The sequence below is a fragment of the Hylobates moloch genome, unplaced genomic scaffold (genome assembly GCF_009828535.3).
Source record: "Hylobates moloch isolate HMO894 unplaced genomic scaffold, HMol_V3 SCAFFOLD_20, whole genome shotgun sequence".
NCBI lineage: Eukaryota > Metazoa > Chordata > Mammalia > Primates > Hylobatidae > Hylobates > Hylobates moloch.
In genome coordinates this window covers 43,608,650-43,630,386 of record NW_026652295.1, presented here as the reverse complement: position 1 = coordinate 43,630,386, position 21,737 = coordinate 43,608,650, and the positions used below count along the sequence as shown (strand labels likewise).

General features: G+C 36.7%; 1 protein-coding gene across 6 annotated transcripts in view; it reads left to right on the top strand.

Moving 5' to 3' along the window:
• SUPT3H (SPT3 homolog, SAGA and STAGA complex component) overlaps nucleotides 1–21,737 on the top strand; it is a 555,592-nt gene that overhangs the window by 71,547 nt on the left and 462,308 nt on the right. The window contains exon 1 of one of the 6 annotated variants that reach the window (XM_058432551.1): nucleotides 4,568–4,886. The exons of the other annotated variants lie outside the window; for them this stretch is intronic. Coding sequence (XP_058288534.1) covers nucleotides 4,813–4,886 — 74 coding nt within the window. The 5' untranslated portion in view covers nucleotides 4,568–4,812. Of the gene's footprint in view, nucleotides 1–4,567; nucleotides 4,887–21,737 lie in introns of those variants that run through there. 6 annotated transcript variants of the gene reach the window in all.

Sequence of the window (21,737 nt, the reverse complement as noted above, 5' to 3'; positions counted from 1 at the left end):
CTTTTAGCCCAGGGAATATGAAGTTGCTCACTAAGGTGATGGCTCGGATATCTGAAATGTGGGCCCAGTGCAGCCACATTGCCTGGGCTTGGAGTGGGTTATGTGTAGAATGACTGCACATTGGGGCAGGTGTGGAGTTGGGAAAGATAGTGGCTTCTACTCTGTTGTGTTGGTGATGTCACTTCCATTATTGGATTTTTAAGGCAAGGAGTGACGTGATGTTTGGTTTTGAATCATCTGATAGCAGTGTGGTATATAGTATATATTAGAAGGGACCAGAAGGATTTTGTAGTGAAAAATGCTGAGGGCTTGAATGAACTAAAACCACATAAAGAAAGGGAACTCTGAAAACTGGTTGAAAATTGGTTTTGTGGCATGTAATTTAATTTATAAACAAACAAGTTGGCAGAAGGAACATTTTGTCAAATGTTACTAGAATAATCTAGCTGAATTTATGTAGATATATTTGTGAAAAGACTTTTGTAACTTCTTGAAAATTTCAAAACATGACAATTCAGTCATTTTATATGTGTCATAACACTGAATCATAAAATGCAGTAGGTATAGCAGAAGCAATAAATATTGTAGTTATATTGGAGTTGGTATGAAAAGACCATGATATTATGTAATACAGGTGGTGAGATGAAACGAGTTATGTTCCAGTAATATGGAAACCATTCATTTAGATTTAGAGCTAAAAGCCGATGTTTTTCATTTGAGGTAGTTCAGGGAGTCTAATAGCTTAGATTTAAAAGTTCTACAAACTATAGTTAGCCATGTCGTTTTCTGGAATTTATGCCTCATGAAAATAATACTTTTCTTTGAAAAGCAAACAAATAAGCAAATATAAAAGCGTGAAGAAAATGCCTATTCCTCTGTGATTCCTATTGGATACATTATGTATTCAAAAAGAAGATCAGGCCATGGTGTTCTTGAGTTGGGTTTCTGTAATCAACTGTTTGTAAAAATAAATGTTTCAGACTGTTGATTTCTTCTATTTGTGTTCTTTTAGTGCTTAAGTGGGTTTTCATTTTAAGTACATTGTTGACTGATGACGGCCGTTGGTGCTTAAAAAGAATCTAGGTATAATGGCATTGTGCATTTTCTAAGATATTTTTGGCATTCTTACCCATTAAAATGGTTACATTGCTAGGATAAGCAACTGGAAAAAAATCATTGAAGCCATTGTTTTCTATTCGTATTTTTGGTTTTGTTTTGAATACTACTTCTTTTATTTTCTCACCCTGTATTCCTAATAACTTCTTCCTCTTTGACCTTTCTTTCTAGGAAAAAAAAATTAACAGAAACTTTCTGAGGTCTGTTTGTATAGCTTTGAAATAACTTCTGCTAACAGTCTGTTTAGTTTTAGAAAATGATACTAGCCTTGTAGAGCAGTAGAATACTAAGTGGTATCATTAATGCCAAACATAACGATAAAATAGTGGAAAAATTTATTACATATTTAGTTTTTTGGATGGTTTCATTGAGGTGTGTCTTTAAGCATAATTATCAAAGTGATTTTTCCTTTTTTTTTTTTTTTTTTTTTTTTTTTTTTTTTTTTGAGACGGAGTCTCGCTCTGTCGCCCAGGCTGGAGTGCAGTGGCCCAGTCTCGGCTCACTGCAAGCTCCACCTCCCGGGTTCATGCCATTCTCCTGCCTCAGCCTCTCCGAGTAGCTGGGACTACAGGTGCCCGCCACCACGCCCGGCTAATTTTTTGTATTTTTAGTAGAGACGGGGTTTCACCGTGGTCTCGATCTCCTGACCTCGTGATCCGCCTGCCTCGGCCTCCCAAAGTGCTGGGATTACAAGCGTGATTTTTCCTTTAAATTAAGTAACATTCCTCACTCTGCTAAATTGATTTTCAAAATTAGACCTCTTTAATTTGGATGGATGGGTAGAGATTAGTAACTTTTATCTGTAATATTTTCCTGTATAAAGCAGTTTTAAATGTCTTTTAATCTATTTTAAGTGAAATATAATTATTAGATATTGCTATTTACACATTTAAGTAGTTAAAAAGTATATTATTTTTCCATTTATAAAGCATCCACTTTGTGAGAGTGGCTAACTCTTACTGATCCTGATCTGTAGTATACTAGTACTTAGTTCTCATCTGCCAACATATTTAGCCTTTCTACACTATATAGTTTATTAAAAGAGAAGTACAACAAATTTAATTTAAAGATTTAATTGGCTTTTTTTTTTTTTTTTTTGAGACAGGGTCTTGCTCTGTCGCCCAGGCTGGAGTGCAGTGGTGCAACCTCTCCCTCCTGGGTTCAAGCAATTCTTTTGCCTCAGCTTCCCGAGTAGCTGGGACTACACTACAGGCACACACCACTATGCCCGGCTAATTTTTGTGTTTTTATTAGAGACGAGGTTTCACCATATTGGCCAGGCTGGTCGTGAACTCCTGACCTCGTGATCCGCCCACCTCGGCCTCCCAAAGTGCTGGGATTACAGGCATGAGCCACTGTGCTTGGCTTGGGTTTTTTTGTTTGTTTCTTTTTTTTTTTTTTTTTTTTACTTCTAGAATCAGGCAACATCTCATTCTATTAAATAGAATAGACTGAGCAGAGATAGTTGGCTTTATAGACCAAAAATGGCTGAAGAAAACAGAAACAAGAAACAGAAAGCAAATTGGTTGTTTCAAAGTTACTTTCCTTAGTGATGTTAAGCATTTTTTCATCTGTTTATTGGCCATTTCTATATCTTCTTTTGAAAATTGTTCATGTCCTTAGCCCACTTTTTGATGGGATTGTTTGCTTTTTTCTTGCTAATTTGCTTGAGTTCCTTGTAGATTCTGGATATTAGTCCTTTGTCGGATGTATAGCTTGTGAAGATTTTCTCCCACTCTCTGGGTTGTCTGTTTACTCTGCTGTTTATATCCTTTTGCTGTGCAGAAGCTCTTTAGTTTAATAAAGTCCCACCTATTTATCTTTGTTTTTGTTACATTTGCTTTTGGGTTCTTGGTCATGAAGTCTTTGCCTAAGCCAATGTCTAGAAGGGTTTTTCTGATGTTATCTTACAGTATTTTTATAGTTTCAGGTTTTATATTTAAGTCCTTGATCCATCTTCAGTTGATTTTTGTATAAGGTGAGAGATGAGGATCCAGTTTCACTCTCCTTTATGTGGCTTGCCAGTTATCCCAGCACCATTTGTTGAATAGGGTATCCTTTCCCCGCTTTATGTTTCCTTTGTTGAAGATCAGTTGACTGTAATATTTGGGTTTATTTCTGGCTTCTCTCTTCTGTTCCATTGGTCCTGTGCCTATTTAAACCAAAACCCAATGTGATACCACTACACTCCTGCAACAATGGCCATAATCAAAAAATAAAAAAAATAATAGATGGTGGCATGGATGTGGTGAAAAGGAAACACTTCTGTACTGCTGTTGGGAATGTAAACTAGTACAACCACTTTGGAAAACAGTGTGGGGATTCCTTAAAGAACTAAAAATGGAATTACTATTTGATCCAACAATCCCAATCCTGGGTATCTACCCAGAGGAAAAGAAGTTACTATACAGAAAAGATACTTGCACACACATGTTTGCAGCAGTACAATTTGCAGTTGCAAAAATATGGAACCAGCCCAAATGCCCATCAATCAATAAGTAGATAAATAAATTGTGGCATCTGAGTTACTTCATTATGTACTATATATTTCATATATGTACATATATAGGGAGTACTACTCAGCCATAAAAGGAACTAATGGCATTCACAGCACCTGGATGGAACTGGAGACTATTATTCTAAGTGAAGTAACTCAGGAATGGAAAACCAAACATTGTATGTTCTCACTCATAAGGGGGAGCTAAGCTATGAGGATGCAAAGGCATAAGAATTATATAATGGACTTTGGGGACTTGGGGGAAAGGGTGGGAAGGGGGTGAGGGATAAAAGGCTACAAATTGGGTTCAGTGTATACTGCTTGCATGATGGGAGCATCATAATCTCACAAATCACCACTAAAAAACTTACTCATGTGACCAAATACCACCTTTTCCCCGCAAAGCCTATGGAAATAAATTTATTTAAAAAGTTACTTTCCTTATATAATTGAAACAGAGGGGACTTCCTTATCATGCTGGCTCCAGGTAAACTGGACCTCATTGGTTGCTGTGGATCTCCTGTTTTTTGGGAAACTGGCCCATCTCAAAGTTCAGTTCATTTACTTGGCACTTAACAGGAGTGATTCCATTTTGGTTTGGTCTGGTCTGCTTAAGTTTAGTGTGGGAGGCTAGTCTAAAACAGTGGCTTGCCATAAACTTTAACAAATCAAATCCACTTGTTAAAGGACACTGAAAGATACAAAGTTAAAAATATACTCTACCTTTGGCTCTTTTCTAGTTATATTAAAACAAAGTACAGCTTAATTCAACAAACTATTTTCAAATTCCCATTAGGTGCCATATACCGATAACATAAAGATTGATAAACTAAAATGATCCTTGCTTTCAAATATTTGACAATGTTAAGAGTAAACAGTCTTGCACACATGATGCATATGAAATAATACAAATCATAGCTATAAACAGGATTTTTAGGAACATAAATTAGAAGAACCACTTCTGTAAGGTGATGTAACATTAACTAGGAGATTGCCAGGAGGGAGAACTGATGGCAAAGGTCATTTCAAGCAGAGATGAAGCGATTATCCTTAACCCCTGCCTGCACCAAAAAGACCCAAAACAATAAAAGAAAAACCATAAACTAAAAAGAAAAAGGGGAAAAACTTCAAGGGCTAATGAATAGAAAAAAGAGAACTTCCCATTATGTTTTAATAGGTTGAAATTATGTAAAGCCGGAATGGGAAAGAGCATGAGTTATAAGGTAAAGAGAATAAGTTTCAGGTTCCAATTGTTCCTGCTCTGTGTTTCCAGGTAAGTCACTGAATTTTTGTAAGCTTCCTTTTCCTCGTTGCAGTAGATGCTTTTAGTACCCCATCCAGTCCCTTTTTATCTGGATGGTTTGTTTACCTATCCCTCACCCATAGAGTGGTGACTCACAGCTCTCAGTTCTCACTAGTGCCACAGAATTGCCAGGACCTGCCTGCCCAGAAACCCCAGAGATCTTAAGCTTCCCACTTTCCTAGGGGGTAGGTAGGTGACTTGTGGCCAATGACTGGTTGATATAAGGGTATAAGGCCTTGCCTTTGTCTCAATATGTGACATCTCCCTGGTGCCAGTTAGACTCCAGAGCTCACTCTGGGATCAGATTGAGGCTAGACTTTAGCTGAACCCACAGTTTTGTTGCCTCATTCACTTCTTTAAATTTTTTATTAAGAGCAGTTACTCAGTCATGTGCACGGAGTTCTTGTCTTAGGTTTTGCCTCTCAGGGACTTGATCTAACACCCACCCCACTTTCCCCAGCCCTTTAAAAAATCTGTGATCAGGTATACATAATTTAAAATTTACAGTTTTCACCATTTTAAAGTATACAATTCAGTGGCATTAAGTATATCCCAATGTTGTGCAACTGTCACCACTATCTCTTTTCAGAACTTTTTCATCAACCCATAAGATAACTCCAAACCCATTAAGCAGTCACTTCCTATCTTCCAGCCCCTAAGTAGCCACTGGTAACACCAAGGAGTAGAATTACTTCATCATATGGTAATTTAACTCACTGAAGTACTTGCCAGCTGTTTTCCAAAAGGGCCATGTAATTTTATATTTCTACCAGCAATTTTGAAGTATTAGTATTTTGATTCTCCACATGCTCACCAATGCTTGTTATTTTCCAGTTTTATTTTGAGGGTTATTCTAGTGGCTGTGGATACTCCTCTTTCAAATTGAACTAACTCTCCTCTTAACATTATTGTGAGAATCAACTTGTGAGAGAAAACTTTTGGCGTATTACAAAGCACTGTATAGATGCCTTTACTTGTGATATACGATTCAAACTGAAATCAGATTTAAAAGATTTGTTCTATCTTTGGTTTTATAAGACTTGCATAGAAAGAAAATAATAAAATTCGCTTATGATTAACTATTGGGCAGTCTAATAGAAGTATACAGTATTAAGCTTTTGGTTGTCCCTTTTTACATTTGAGAGATGTTATTCTTGACATAGTTTCAGTATAAGAAAAGATAATTGGGGCTCAGTTTCATTTTCAGTGCCTGCTATTAATTAAAGGGCCACTTATGCCAGAATTTCCCATTGATGTGTTTTGTTGTGTCTCTGTGTGTGTGCACATATATATATATTCACAAATATAATACACATATAAAAGTCATGTTATATACTTAAGAAAAATGACAAAATGTTGGACAATAGAAAGAACATAAAACATTTTTACTATAGATAAAAATTTTAAATCAGTCTATTTTTGTATGTATTTGAGATATATATATATATATATATATGTACATGATATTGTTAATTAATTAATTTTGTTTTTTTTTGGCAGAGCCGGGGTCTCACTGTGTTGCCCAGGCTGGTCTGAAACTCCTTGGCTTAAGTGATCTTCCTGCCTCAGCCTCCCCAAAGTGTTGGGATTATAGGCTTGTTAATTTTTTTAGCTACCTTAAAATTTGTTTTCTGAATTGAGTAAAAAATCTCTATAGTGTCATTTTTAGTGACTGTGTACAGTATTCTTCCTTGTGGCTATTACAGCATTTTCATAAAAAGATAAATAAAATTGAACTTTTATTTATATGACACATTTTTGTGTGTGCATATGAATTAAAATCTCTAATCTTCAATTTTCAATTAAGATTTCCTTTGTTTCAGGGGACACATATATTACTGCTTTTGTTTTTAACATAGTCATCAGTTTAAGATCATTACTTCATACAATTCTTTCTTTTTTTTTGAGACAGAGTCTTGCTGTGTTGCCCAAGCTGGAGTGCAGTGGTGCAATATCAGCTTACTGCAACCTCTGCCTCGTGAGTTCAAGTGATTCTTGTGCCTCAGCCTCCCAAGTAGCTGGGACTACAGGCCTCTGCCATCACATCCGGCTAAATTTTTTTTTTTTTTTTTTGTATTTTTAGTAGAGATGGGGTTTCACCATGTTGGCCAGACTGGTTTCGAACTCCTGACCTCAAATGATCCACCTGCCTTGGCCTCCCAAAGTGTTAGGATTATAGGCGTGACCACTGCTCCTGGGCACTTCATATAATTCTACAAAACATTTTAGTTTAGGCCGGGCGCGCGGTGGCTCACGCTTGTAATCCCAGCACTTTGGGAGGCCGAGGTGGGCGGATCACGAGGTCAGGAGATCGAGACCACAGTGAAACCCCGTCTCTACTAAAAAATACAAAAAAAAATTAGCCGGGCGTGGTGGCGGGCGCCTGTAATCCCAGCTACTCGGAGAGGCTGAGGCAGGAGAATGGCGTGAACCCGGGAGGTGGAGCTTGCAGTGAGCCGAGACCGCGCCACTGCACTCCAGCCTGGGCGACAAAGCGAGACTCTGTCTCAAAACAAAAACAAAAACATTTTAGTTTATTTTGATGTTTTTTAAACTTTGCACTTACGTGGTTTTATGGTTTTTTGCCAAGGATAACTAATTGCCACAGGATTAAAATGGTCCATATTTTAGAAGCATTAGTTTTATTCTTTGATGAATAATTAAAAATTTTTAATATAAAAAGACAGGGATCATTGTGAGATCAAGGTAAAGTTGACAGGAACTTAAAAGATAAATTTGGTTATATACTTTTAAAGGTTTCCTGTATTCTAGAGAGTACTTTAGTGGAGAGGTTTAGTTTGCAATATGGGATATTTTCAGATTTTACCATTCAGTAAATAGAAAAGTAATGATTACATTGGCCAATTTTAGTCATTTTTCTGTCTCATTTGAGCAGATCTGATAACTTTGTACGTTTTACAAAATGTTGTTTGGATGTTTGAGTTATTGGTCATTAAGAGATAACATTTTAGGGAGGCCGAGACAGACGGATCATGAGGTCAGGAGATCGAGACCATCCTGACTCCGTCTCAAAAAAAAAAAAAAAAAGAGATAACATTTTAATGAATATTCTTCATATGTGTTAGGCCCATCTTGGAAGGCTCCTTTCTGATTTTTGTAAATGACTTTTTTGATATGTTACAGGTGATCAAAGAACAGATGTCTAGGAATTAACTGTGATACATCTCCCATTCTCCTCTTGATAACCTACTTTTTTTTTCTTTTAAGTGACAAAAATAATTTTAGTTTTTCCTGGTTCTAAAACTTATTCATGCACATTGCTAAAATGTAGAAAACAAAATTTCTTAATGGCACTGTCATCCTTCCAGTCTGTCTTCTGTGTTCGTGTTCCTATTCATTCTCTGGTCTATAATAATCTTCCTGTCTCCACTTTCTGAAGTCATGATCATTCATTAAATTATCAAAAGTCCTAACTCTTCATACAACTTCTCAGTGTAGCCTTGTGGAAAAGAGATGAACTTCATTGTGGAACTGTGTGAAGCTGTAAAAAGTTACCAGCTTTGGATTTTGTCAAATTGCATTCCACTCCTGGCTCTACAAATTATCAGCTTGGTAGCCTGAAGCTTGTTATTAAACTTCTGTGTTTTTATGCTTTTTTGTCTCTAAAGTAGGCATAATAAGCTTTTTATGGATATTGTGAGCATTAAATGAAATAATGTGTGTAAAATACCTAATACAAGGAGCTGATAAGCAATTCATGTTGAATGGTTCATTCGGTAAATACATACTGGATGTCTACTTGGTGCTAAGTTTTCTCTGGGTGATGGGCTGCATAGGGAGACAGATACTAAAGTATTAAAATTTTATATACCATTAGTAATGGGGAGAAGGGAAGTATCTTACTGAACTTTTAAGTTCATTATGAACATGTGTGTAACATTGTGTGTGTGTAATTTGTAAATATGTTAAGTTGTAAAAAGCCTCCAACAATTTATTGGTTCCCAGAAGACAATAAAATGAGCTCAGGTTTAAAATAAATGTGTTAGCATATTTATAGTAATCCTTGTAATACGTGCATTTCTGCCAACCTGTCTTGGAATTTCAGTGACAGAGGGACTCCTAGTGTTTAAAATATTTTATATAATTTTCGTATAACACGAACCTTTAAACACAAACCAACTATTTTATCTAGAAGTACAAAAAAGACAGTGATCTGATGCACTGGTGAAGGAAAATCTAGCTTTGTTATGCCTATGAGACAGTACTATTCTGCACTTTATTAAAAACTTAAGGGACTTTGTATAGGATAACTCTGAATACAGTTGATTTCCTCTTTCCCTTATAAATCTGCACCTAAGACACAAGTCTACTATACACAATTTTAGTTGACAATGACAGGTAGATAGATATCCCTTTCTCTAAAATTTTTGCTTGTGTAATGGTTGAGTTAAAAAACTTCATGATGTCTGAAACCTGGCTTTACTATTTGCTCTGTAATGGGGGATGAAGCACATCATTTTTTTTTCCTTTTATTTTGTTTTTAAATTTATTTCCGTAGGTTATTGGGGAACAGGTGGTGTTTGGTTACATGAATAAGTTCTTTAGTGGTGATTTGTGAGATTTTGGTGCACCCATCACCTGAGCAGAATACACTGCACCCTATTTGTAGTCTTTTTTTTTTTTTTTTGAGACAGAGTCTCACTCTGTTGGCCAGGCTGGAGTGCAGTGGCACGATCTCAGCTCACTGCAACCTCCATCTCCTGGGTTCAAGTGCTTCTCCTGCCTCAGCCTCCTGAGTAGCTGGGATTACAGGCATGTGCCACCACGCCTGGCTAATTTTTATATTTTTAGTAGAGATGGGGTTTCACCATGTTGGCCAGGCTAGTCTCAGACTCCTGGCCTCAGGTAATCTGCTCACCTTGCCCTCCCAAAGTGCTGGGATTACAGGCGTGAGCCATCGCGCCCGGCACTATTTCTAGTCTTTTATCCCTAACCCCCTTCCCACCCTTTCCCCCTGAGTCCCCAAAGTCCATTGTGTCATTCTTATGCCTTTGCATTCTCATAGTTTAGCTCCCACTTATGAGTGAGAAAATAATGATGTTTGGTTTTCCATTCCTGCATTACTTCACTTAGAATAATAGTCTCTAGTCTCATCCAGGTAGCTGTGAATGCCATTAGTTCATTCGTTTTTATGGTTGAGTAGTAGTGTTCCATCGTGTGTGTGTGTGTGTATATTATGTGTATGTATATATGTATGTATATGTGTGTATATATACTTACATATATATCACAATTTCCTTATCCATTTGTTGATTGATGGGCATCTGGGTTGATTGCATGTTTTTGCAGTTGCAAATTGTGTTGCTGTAAATGGGTGTGCAAGTATCTTTTCCTATGACTTTTTTTTCCTGTGGGTAGATACCAAGGATTGGGATTGCTGGATCAAATGATAGTTCTACTTTAAGTTCTTTAAGGAATCTCCATACCATTTTCCATAGTTGTTTTACTAGTTTGTATTCCCACCAGCAGTGTAGAAGTGTTGCCTGTTTAGTGCATCCATGCCAACATTTACCTAGTTTTTGTTTTTTGATTATGGCCATTCTTGCAGGATTTGGTGGTATTGATCATTAGTGATGTTGAGCATTTTTTCATGTGTTTGTTGGCCATTTGCATATCTTCTTTTGAGAATTGTCTATTCCTGTCCTTATCCCACTTTTTGATGGGATTGTTTTTTTCTTGTTGATTTCTGTGAGTTCATTGTAGATTTTGGGTATTAGTCCTTTGTCAGATGTATAGATTGTGAAGATTTTCTCTCACTTTGTAGGTTGTCTGTTTACTCTGCTGACTGTTTCTTTTGCTGTGCAAAAGCTCTTTAGTTTAATTAAGTCCCAGCAATTTATCTTTGTTCTTATTGCATTTGTTTTTGGGTTATTGGTCATGAAATCCTTGCCTAAGCCAATGTCTAGAAGGGTTTTTCCATTGTTACCTTCTGGAACTTTTATAGTTTCAGGTCTTAGATTTAAGTCCTTAAATCTTGAGTTGACCTTTGTATATGGAGAGAGATGAGGATCGAGTTTCATTCTCCTACATGTGGCTAGCCTAGTATCCCAGCACCATTTGTTGAAAAGTGTTCCCAATTTATGTTTTTTTTTTTTTTCAAAGATCATTTGGCTGTAAGTGTTTGGGTTTATTTCTGGGTTCTCTATTCCATTGGTCTATGTGCCTGTTTTTATACCAGTACCATGCTGTTTTGGTGACTGTAGCCTAATAGTATAGTTTGAAATCAGGTAATGTGATGCCTCCAGTTTTGTTCTTTTTGCTTAGTCTTGCTTTGTCTATGTGGGCTCTTTTTTGGTTCCATATGTATTTTAGAATTGTTTTTTTTCTAATTTAGTGATGAATGATGGTGGTATTTTCATGGGAATTGCATTGAATTTGTAGATTGCTTTTGGCAGTATGGTCATTTTCACCATATTGATTCTACCCATCCATTAGGATGGGATGTGTTTCCATTTGTTTGTGTTGTCTGGGATTTCTTTTAGCAGTGTTTTGTAGTTTTCCTTGTAGAGGTCTTTCACCTCCTTGGTTAGATATATTCTTAAGTTTTTTTTTTTTTTTTTTTTTTTTTTTTGCAGCTGTTGTAAAAGGGGTTGATTCTTGATATGATTCTTAGCCTGGTCACTGTTGGTGTACAGAAGAGGTGTTGATTAGTGTACAATAATTTTGTGTCCGCGAACTTTGCTGAATTCTTTTGTCAGTTCCCGGAGCTTTCTGGAGGAGGCTTTAGGGTTTTCTAGGTAAACGATCATATCAGCAAACAGCAAGTTTGACTTCCTCTTTACTGATGTGGATGCCCTTTATCTCTTTCTCTTGTCGGATTGCTCTGGCTAGGACTTTCAGTACTGTGCTGAAGGGGAGTAGTGAAAGCTAGCAACCTTGTATTGTTCCTGTTCTCAGAGGGAATGCTTTCAGCTTTTCCCCATTCAGTATTATGTTGGCTGTGGGTTTGTCGTAGATGGCTTTTATTATATTGAGGTATATCCCTTGTATGCTGATTTTGCCAAGAGTTTTAATCATGAAGTGATGCTGGATTTTGTCGAATGCTTTTTCTGCTTCTATTGAGATGATCATGTGATTTTTAATTCTGTTTATGTGGTGTATGACATTTATTAACTTGTGTATGTTAAACCATCCCTGTAACCCTGGTATGAAACCCTCTTGATCATAGTGAATTATCTTTTTGATATGTTGTGGATTTGGCTAGCGAGTATTTTGTTAAGGATTTTAGTATCTGTGTTCAACAGGGTTATTAGTGTGTAGTTTTCTTTTTTTGGTAATGTTCTTTCCTGGTTTTAGTATTAGCATGATAATGGCTTCATAGAATGATATAGGGAGGGTTCCCTCTTTCTCTGTCTTGTAGAATAGTGTCAGTAGGATTGGTACCAATTATTTGAATCTCTGGTAGAATTCTGCTGTGAATCTGTCTGGTCCTGGACTTTTTTTTGATAGTAATTTTTAAATTACCATTTCAATCTCACTACTTGTTATTGGTCTGTTTAGGGTATCTAATTCATCCTGATTTAAGCTAGGAAGGTTGTGTCTTTTCAAGAATTTATCCATTTCTTCTAGGTTTTCTAGTCTATGGATGTAAAGGTCTTCATAGTAGCCTTGAATGGTCTTTTGTATTTCTTTGGTGTCAGTTGTAATTTCGCTTGTATCGTTTCTCACTGAGCTTATGTCGATTTTCTCTCTTCTTTTCTTAGTTAATCTTGTTAACGGTCTCTCAGGTTTATCATTTCAAAGAACCAGCTTTTTGTTTCATTTATCTTTTGTATTTTTTTTTTTTTTGGTTGTTTCAATTTTGTTTAGTTCTGCTCTGATCTTGGTTATTTATTTTCTTCTGCTAGGCTTGGGTTTGGTTTGTTCTTGTTTCTCTGGTTCCTTGAGGAGTGACCTTAGATTGACTGTTTATGCTCTTTCAGACTTTTTGATGTGGTGTTTAGGGCTATGAGCTTTCCTCTTAGCACTGCCTTTGCTGTGTCCCAGAGGTTTTGATAGGTTGTGTCACTATCGTCATTCAGTTCAAAGAATTTTTTACATTCCATTTTGATTTCATTTTTGACCCACTGATTATTCAGGAGCAGGTTGTTTAATTTCCATGTATTTGCATGGCTTTGGAGGTTCCTTTTGGAGTTGATTTCCAGTTTTATCCCACTGTGGTTTGAAAGAGTGCTTGATATAATTTCAGTTTTCTTAAGTTTATTGAGGCTCGTTTTGTGCCCCATTATGTGGTCTGTCTTGGAGAAAGTTCCACGCCTTGTTGAATAGAATGTATATTCTGTGGTTGTTGGATGGAATGTTCTGTATATATCTGCTAAGTTCATTTGTTCATTGCTTAAGTATAGTTTAAATAGTCCAAGGTATAGTTTAAATCCATTGTTTCTTTGTTGACTTTCTGTCTTTATGACCTATCTACTGCTGTCAGTGGAGTATTGAAGTCCCCCACTATTATTGTGTTGCTGTCTATCTCATTTCGTAGGTCTATTAGTGATTGTTTTATAAATTTGGGAACTCCCGTGTCAGGTGCATATATTTTTAGGATTGTGATATTTTCCTGTTGGACAAGGCATTTTATCATTATATAATGTCCCTCCTTGTCTTTTTTAACTGCTGTTGCTTTAAAGTTTCTTTTGTCTGGTATAAGAATAGCTAGTCCTGCTTGCTGTTGGTGTCCTTTTGCATAAAATGTCTTTTTCCACCCCCTGCCTTAAGTTTGTGTGAGTCCTTATTTGTTAGCTAGGTGAGTCTCTTGAAGGCAGCAGATAATTGGTTGGTGGATACGTATCCATTCTGCATTTCTGTATCTTCTAAGTGGAACATTTAGGCCATTTACATTCAATATTAGTATTGAGATGTGAGGTACCACTTTATTTATCATGGTATTCATTGCCTATATACCTTAGATTTTGTTTTTGTTTTTTAAATTGTATTTTTTTGTTTTTTTAAATTGTATTTTTGTTTTATAGGTCCTGTGAGATTTATGCCTTAAATTGGTTCTGTTTTGATATGCTTCCAGGATTTGTTTCAAGATTTAGAGCTCCTTTTACAGCTCGTGTAGTGGTGGCTTGGTAGTGGCGAATTCTCTCAGCATTTGTTTGTCTGAAAAAGACTGTATCTTTCTTTCATGTATGAAGCTTAGTTTCACTGGATACAAAATTCTTGAGAAAAGTCATTTTGTTTGAGGAGACTGAAGATAGGGCCCCAATCCCTCCCAGCTTGTAGGGTTTCTGCTTAGGTATCTGCTGTTAATCTGATAGGTTTTCCTTTGTAGGTTACCTGGTGCTTTTTTCTCACAGGTCTTAAGATTCTTTCCTTCATCTTAACTTTAGATAACCTGATGTCAGTGTGCCTAGGCGATAATCTTTTTGTGATGAATTTTGCAGGTGTTCCTTTTGCTGCTTCTATTTGGATGTCTAGGTCTCTTAGCAAGGTCAGGGAAGTTTTCCTCGATTATTCCCCCAAGTATGTTTTCCAAACTTTTCAATTTCTCTTCTTCCTTGGGGACACCGATTATTCTTAGATTTGGTTGTTTAACATAAGCCCAGACTGTTTGGAGCCTTTGTTCATATTTTCTGATTTTTTCGGTCTTTGTTGGAGTTTGTTAATTAGATGACCTTGTCTTCAAGCTCTGAATTTTTCTTCTACTTGTTCAGTTCTATTGCTGAGACTTTCCAGAGCATTTTGCATTTCTATAAGAGTGTCCATTGTTTTCTGAAGTTTTGATTGTTTTTTATTTATACTGTTTCCCTGAATATTTCTTCCTTCACTTCGTGTAATATTTTTTGGATTTTCTTACATTGTGCCCACCTTTCTCTAGTGTCTCCCCTATTAGCTTAATAACTGTCCTCCTGAATTCTTTTTCAGGTACATCAGGGATTTCTTCTTGGTTTGGTTCCATTGCTGGTGAGCTAGTGTGTGATTTTGGGGGGTGTTAAAGAACCTTGTTTTGTCATATTACCAGAGTTGGTTTTCTGGTTCCATCTCATTTGGGTAGTCTCTGTCAGAGGAAAGGTCTAGCGCTAAAGGCTGTTGTTCAGATTCTTTTGTCCCATGAGGTATTCCCTTGATGTAGTACTCTCCCCCTTTTCCCGTGGATGTGGCTTCCTGGGAGCCGAGCTGTGGTGATTATCTCTCTTCTGGATCTAGCCACCCAGCAAGTCTACCAGGCTCTGGGCTGGTATTGCAGGTTGTCTGCAGAGTCCTGTGATGTGAACCATCTGTGAGTCTCTCAGCTGTGTATACCAGCACAGTATTTGTGGTATCTCCAGGGTCTTGCAGGAGCAATCTGCTTCCCTCAGGGGGTCTGTGGGTCCTCTCAGGTTTCCTGATTTATTCCTGCAGTCATTCTGGAGCAAAAATTCATGATGGGAGCCTCCACATGCTGCTCTGTCCATCCGAGTTCGAGCTGCAGTCTAGTCCTGCCTCCTGTCTGCCATGATCCATCCATTTTCTGGGGCCTCAGATTCCTCATTTGTAAAATGAGACTAGAAAAGCCTCTGGCTCCATAGGCTTATGTGATACAGTACTGTGGGACACTTAGTACATAGAGTAAGTCCTCAGTGTTAGCTACTGTTATCATGTGACACTAGAAACAATAGTTGAGAAATAATTTGGAATTGGACAGAACTGATACCTGGTCTAACTCTGCTTTTAGCTTTGAATGAGCGTTTCAGCCACTTCTTTGGACTTAGTTTTTAGTTTTTTAAAAATATTTTTAAAAGATCATAAGGCCCACCTTACGGGATTCTTGTTGATGTTTAAAGGAGTATATAGTTAAAACAGTGCCCAGAAAAGTAAATACAAAATAAATGCTAGATTTCTCTTCCTTTCCACTCCCTACCCTCTGCTTTTTTTTTTAAATCATCCATGCCATGATCTTTTTCCAGAAGAGATTCACTTAATCCTATGACAGTGCAGTTCAGACCTGACTGGAGTACTACAAATGTAGTTCGATCTGTGCCTGGTAGATAATTTAAATTGACCAACTCCAAGGTAGTTATATGTTAAGTCAGTATTTGTCTTCCTTTTTGTTCACAAATAAAAGCAAGGGCCTTTTTACTTTCCAAATGATTTTAAAATTTAGATTGAATTTGTCCAAAGGAAGAAAAATATATTTAAATTTTTTTTCTTTTTTTGAGACGGGGTCTCACTCTGTTGCCAAGGCTGGAGTGCAGTGGCATGATCATGGCTCACTGCAGTCTTGAACTCCTGGACTTAAGTGATTGTCCCACCTCAGGCTTGCCAGTAGCTAGGACTACAGGTATGTGTCACCACGCCTGGCTAACTTTTTAAAATTTTTGTAAAGATGGCATCTCTGTTGCCCATACTGGTCCCGAACTCCTGGGCTCAAGCAGTCCTCCTGCCTCAGCCTCCAACATGCTAGGCCATTATAGGTGTGAACCACTGCACCAGGACTTTAATATTTTTGTTAAGAAATTGTTGCTGTTAAAAACAATCATAATTCAGTCTCCTCTGTACTAGTGTTACCAGCTGACATACCATTTTTTCTTTAAAATCTAAACAGCAGGCATATTTAGTAAATATCTCATCCTTACCTATGAAACTTATAGCATATAACATAATAGAGGTATGACTGATGGATATTTTCTCATGTTTACTTATTCCTTTTTGAGGAAATGAAGAGCAATAATGGTTTATGCATAAATATTTTCTAAAAAGCCTATGTGTTAATATATTATCTGACCTCTCAAATTATTCAGATGATATCTTTTTAATATGCCACTAAGAATGGAAGGAGAGCGGCTCAGGGAAGATAAGACAAAAACGTTTCATGTTTTTTTTTTAAATTATGAATTACTTTAAATATACAGTGAATTACTGAGAAATCCTCAGATTTCCACTTTCTCAATATTTTATTTGATAAAAGAAAGGTGGATGGTGGCTGTTTCCTCAGCAATACTCTGTATCTTTATAGTACTTTATAATTTCAAAAATGAGTAAGAAGCAGTTTGTCATTAGAATTTATTAATATCTTATTTTGGCTCTTATGGTTCTCTTTTATTTATAATACTTGATTCTGGATTTTTTTATGGTAGGGATATAAAAATTCTCTTTAAAATTAATTTTAGTAACAATTTAACAACATAAAGGATTGATAATTTGAAAAAATATTTGAAGAAAATATTAAGCAAATAAGAGTGCAATAGTATGCTGATATGCAAGACGATTAAAGATGGAATATGAAAAACACATTAGAAAGAACCATGTTTTAAGATGCAGTTTCTTATTAAAGGAAATGTGTTACTAATCCTGGCCCGATGCTGACAGTAGAGAGCAATAGCTCCTATGGATCCTATATTAGAGGACACTGTATAATGTTTATCACCTGTATCAAATATAGAATGTATATATAGGACCTCATCTCATGTAATTCTTTAAAACTGAGTCAGTGGAAGGGAGAGATGGTAAGTGGAAAGATGGATCAATGGACAGAGGATGGGCAAAAAGTTCTCTGTTTTTCTTTTAAATGTCTTTTGTGAAAACTGTCAGAAAAAGTTGTGTTATTTATAATGGTAATGGTTTGTCTTTATCAAACGGTGAATTTTTAGAATATCCCACAGTGTGATTATTGCAAGGAATTAATGAATTTATAAACAGTACTCAGAATATTGCATGTAAACTGAAAAATGCTTTGCTATATATATATATACACACTATATCTCTTATTGCGTGTAAATATTGTGATTAATAAAGTACAAATACATTTTAAAACATTACTGAATTTATAATTTTGCCATCTATATTCTAAATCAGCATTGCATAGTTATTATGTTTGAATATGTGATTTTTTTGTATTAAAGAAATTACCTTCTGACTTAAAATGGCAGGAAACCACTGTTACTGATTCAAAAACTATCCTCAGGTCTCTTAATAAATATTGTTATTTATGCTTCTCAGTTATAATTCCTAAAAGATACATTAGTTTCAGCCCATTTTAGTTGTCAGTTAACTATTGAGTTATGTTTGAGGTTGAGATGGAATCGATTTGATATCATATTGTGAAAGGTGAGTAGCAGAAGGTGGCTTTGGCACATAAAAGATGTGAACTCAGAAACTACCTGATGGCTGCACTAGGATTCTCTTTAGAAAATAGTATTAGGTAAGTTCTAGTAAGAAATAGGTGCATCAAGCCTTATAATTTCATAAAATACATGAATGGCTGTTATGTTAACCTGGAAACTTTAAAGGCAAATATAACAATTAGCTGTTCTCAGCTATAGAAGTAAAATTTTAGGAATGGAATGTGCAGCAGATCTCATTTTCAAAACGTTACGAAATACACGAAGAACCAAGAGTGGTAAGTTGCTTTAAGTAATTTTTAGGATAAATCTGTTACAGTTCGGAAGTTGCAGTTATTTTTGGAAACTATTGAAATTGATTAATGGTCTTGTGCTTTTCAAAATTGTAGTGATACATTAAATTTACCATTTGCACTATTTTTAAGTGTAGAGTTCATTGGCATTAAGTACCTTGACACTGCGTAATCATTACTCCTGTTCATCGCCAGAACCTTTTCATCTTCCTAAACTGAAATTTGGCACCCATTAAACAATAACTGTTCCTTCCCCCATCCTCCCAGTCCCTGGCAACCAGCATTCTACTGTTTCTTTCTTTGAATTGGACTATACAAATTATATGAGGTCCCTCCTATAAGTAGAATCATGCAATATTATTTATTTCACTAAACAATCTTCATGGTTCATCTGTATTGTAGTGTGTTTCAGACTGTCCTTTCTTTTTAAGGCTAAATGCCTTATATGGATATACAGCATTTTGTTTATCAGTTTATCTGCTGAGGGACAGTTGGATTTGTTGACCTTCTGACTATTGTGAATAATGGTGTTATGAACATCAGAGTACCAATATCTGCCATTCACACGTTATAAATTTTTTTATTTTTTATTTTTATTATATTTTAAGTTTTAAGGTACATGTGCACAACGTGCAGGTTTGTTACATATGTATACATGTGCCATGTTGGTGTGCTGCACCATTAACTCATCATTTAACATTAGGTATATCTCCTAATGCTATCCCTCCCCCCTCCCCCCACCCCACAACAGGCCCCAGTGTGTGATGTTCCCCTTCCTGTGTCCACGTGTTCTCATTGTTCATTTCCAACCTGTGAGTGAGAACATGCGGTGTTTGGTGTTTTGTCCTTATGATAGTTTGCTGAGAATGATCATTTCCAGCTTCATCCATGTCCCTACAAAGGACATGAACTCATCATTTTTTATGGCTGCATAGTATTCCGTGGTGTATATGTGCCACATTTTCTTAATCCAGTCTATCGTTGTTGGACATTTGGGTTGGTTCCAAGTCCTTGCTATTGTGAATAGTGCCACAATAAACATTCGTGTGCATGTGTCTTTATAGCAGTGTGTTTTATAATCCTCTGGGTATATACCCAGTAATGGGAATGCTGGGTCAAATGGTATTTCTAGTTCTAGATCCCTGAGGATTCGCCACACTGACTTCCACAATGGTTGAACTAGTTTACAGTCCCACCAACAGTGTCAAAGTGTTCCTAAGTCTCCACATCCTGTCCAGCACCTGTTGTTTCCTGACTTTTTAATGATGGCCATTCTAACTGGTGTGAGATGGTATCTCATTGTGGTTTTGATTTGCATTTGTCTGATGGCCAGTGATGATGAGCATTTTTTCACGTGTCTTTTGCCTGCATAAATGTCTTCTTTTGAGAAGTGTCTGTTCATATATTTTGCCCACTTTTTGATGGGGTTGTTTGTTTTTCTCTTGTAAATTTGTTTGAGTTCATTGTAGATTCTGGATATTAGCCCTCTGTCAGATGAGTAGATTGCAAAATTTTTTTCCCATTCTGTAGGTTGCCTGTTCACTCTGATGGTAGTTTCTTTTGCTGTGCAGAAGCTCTTTAGTTTAATTAGATCCCATTTGTCAATTTTGGCTTTTGTTGCCATTGCTTTTGGTGTTTTAGACATGAAGTCCTTGCCCATGCCTATGTCCTGAATGGTATTGCCTAGGTTTTCTTCTAGGGTTTTTATGGTTTTAGGTTTAACATGTAAGTCTTTAATCCATCTTGAATTAATTTTTGTATAAGTTGTAAGGAAGGGATCCAGTTTCAGCTTTCTACATATGGCTAGCCAGTTTTCCCAGCACCATTTATTAAATAGGGAATCCTTTCCCCATTTCTTGTTTTTGTCAGGTTTGTGAAAAATCAGATAGTTGTAGATATGTGGCATTATTTCTGCGGGCTCCGTTCTGTTCCATTGATCTATATCTCTGTTTTGGTACCAGTACCATGCTGTTTTGGTTACTGTAGCCTTGTAGTATAGTTCAATGTCACGTGGCGTGATGCCTCCAGCTTTGTTCATTTGGCTTAGGATTGACTTGGCAATGCGGGCTCTTTTTTGGTTCCATGTGAACTTGAAAGTAGTTTTTTTGCAATTCTGTGAAGAAAGTCATTGGTAGCTTGATGGGGATGGCATTGAATCTGTAAATTACCTTGGGCAGTATGGCCATTTTCACGATATTGATTCTTCCTATCCATGAGCATGGAATGTTCTTCCATTTGTTTGTATCCTCTTTTATTTCATTGAGCAGTGGTTTGTAGTTCTCCTTGAAGAGGTCCTTCACATCCCTTGTAAGTTGGATTCCTAGGTATTTTATTCTCTTTGAAGCAATTGTGAATGGGAGTTCACTCATGATTTGGCTCTCTGTTTGTCTGTGATTGGTATATAAGAATGCTTGTGATTTTTGCACATTGATTTTGTATCCTGAGACTTTGCTGAAGTTGCCAATCAGCTTAAGGAGATTTTCGGCTGAGACAATGGGGTTTTCTAGATATACAATCATGTCATCTGCAAACAGGGACAATTTGACTTCCTCTTTTCCTAATTCCCTTTATTTCCTTCTCCTGCCTGATTGCCCTGGCCAGAACTTCCAACACTATGTTGAACAGGAGTGGTGAGAGAGGGCATCCCTGTCTTGTGCCAGTTTTCAAAGGGAATGCTTCCAGTTTTTGCCCATTCAGTATGATATTGGCTGTGGGTTTGTCATAGATAGCTCTTATTATATTGAGATACGTCCCATCAATACCTAATTTATTGAGAGTTTTTAGCATGAAGAGGTGTTGAATTTTGTCAAAGGCCTTTTCTGCATCTATTGAGATAATCATGTGGTTTTTGTCTTTGGTTCTGTTTATATGCTGGATTACGTTTATTGATTTGTGTATGTTGATCCGGCCTTGCATCCCAGGGATGAAGCCCACTTGATCATGGTATATAAGCTTTTTGATGTGCTGCTGGATTCGGTTTGCCAGTATTTTATTGAGTTTTTTTGCATTGACGTTCATCAGAGATATTGGTCTAAAATTCTCTTTTTTGGTTGTGTCTCTGCCAGGCTTGGTATCAGGATGATGCTGGCCTCATAAAATGAGTTAGGGAGGATTCCCTCTTTTTCTGTTGATTGGAATAGTTTCAGAAGGAATGGTACCAGCTCCTTCTTGTACCTCTGGTAGAATTCAGCTGTGAATCCCTCTGGTCCTGGACTTTTTTTGGTTGGTAAGCTATTAATTACTGCCTCAATTTCAGAACCTGTTATTGGTCTATTCAGGGATTCAGTTTCTTCCTGGTTTAGTCTTGGAAGGGTGTATATGTTGAGGAATTTATCCATTTCTTCTAGATTTTCTAGTTTATTTGCATAGAGGTGTTTGTAGTATTCTCTGATGTTAGTTTGTGTTTCTGTGATCAGTGGTGATATCCCCTTTATCATTTTTTATTGCATCTATTTGATTCTTCTCTC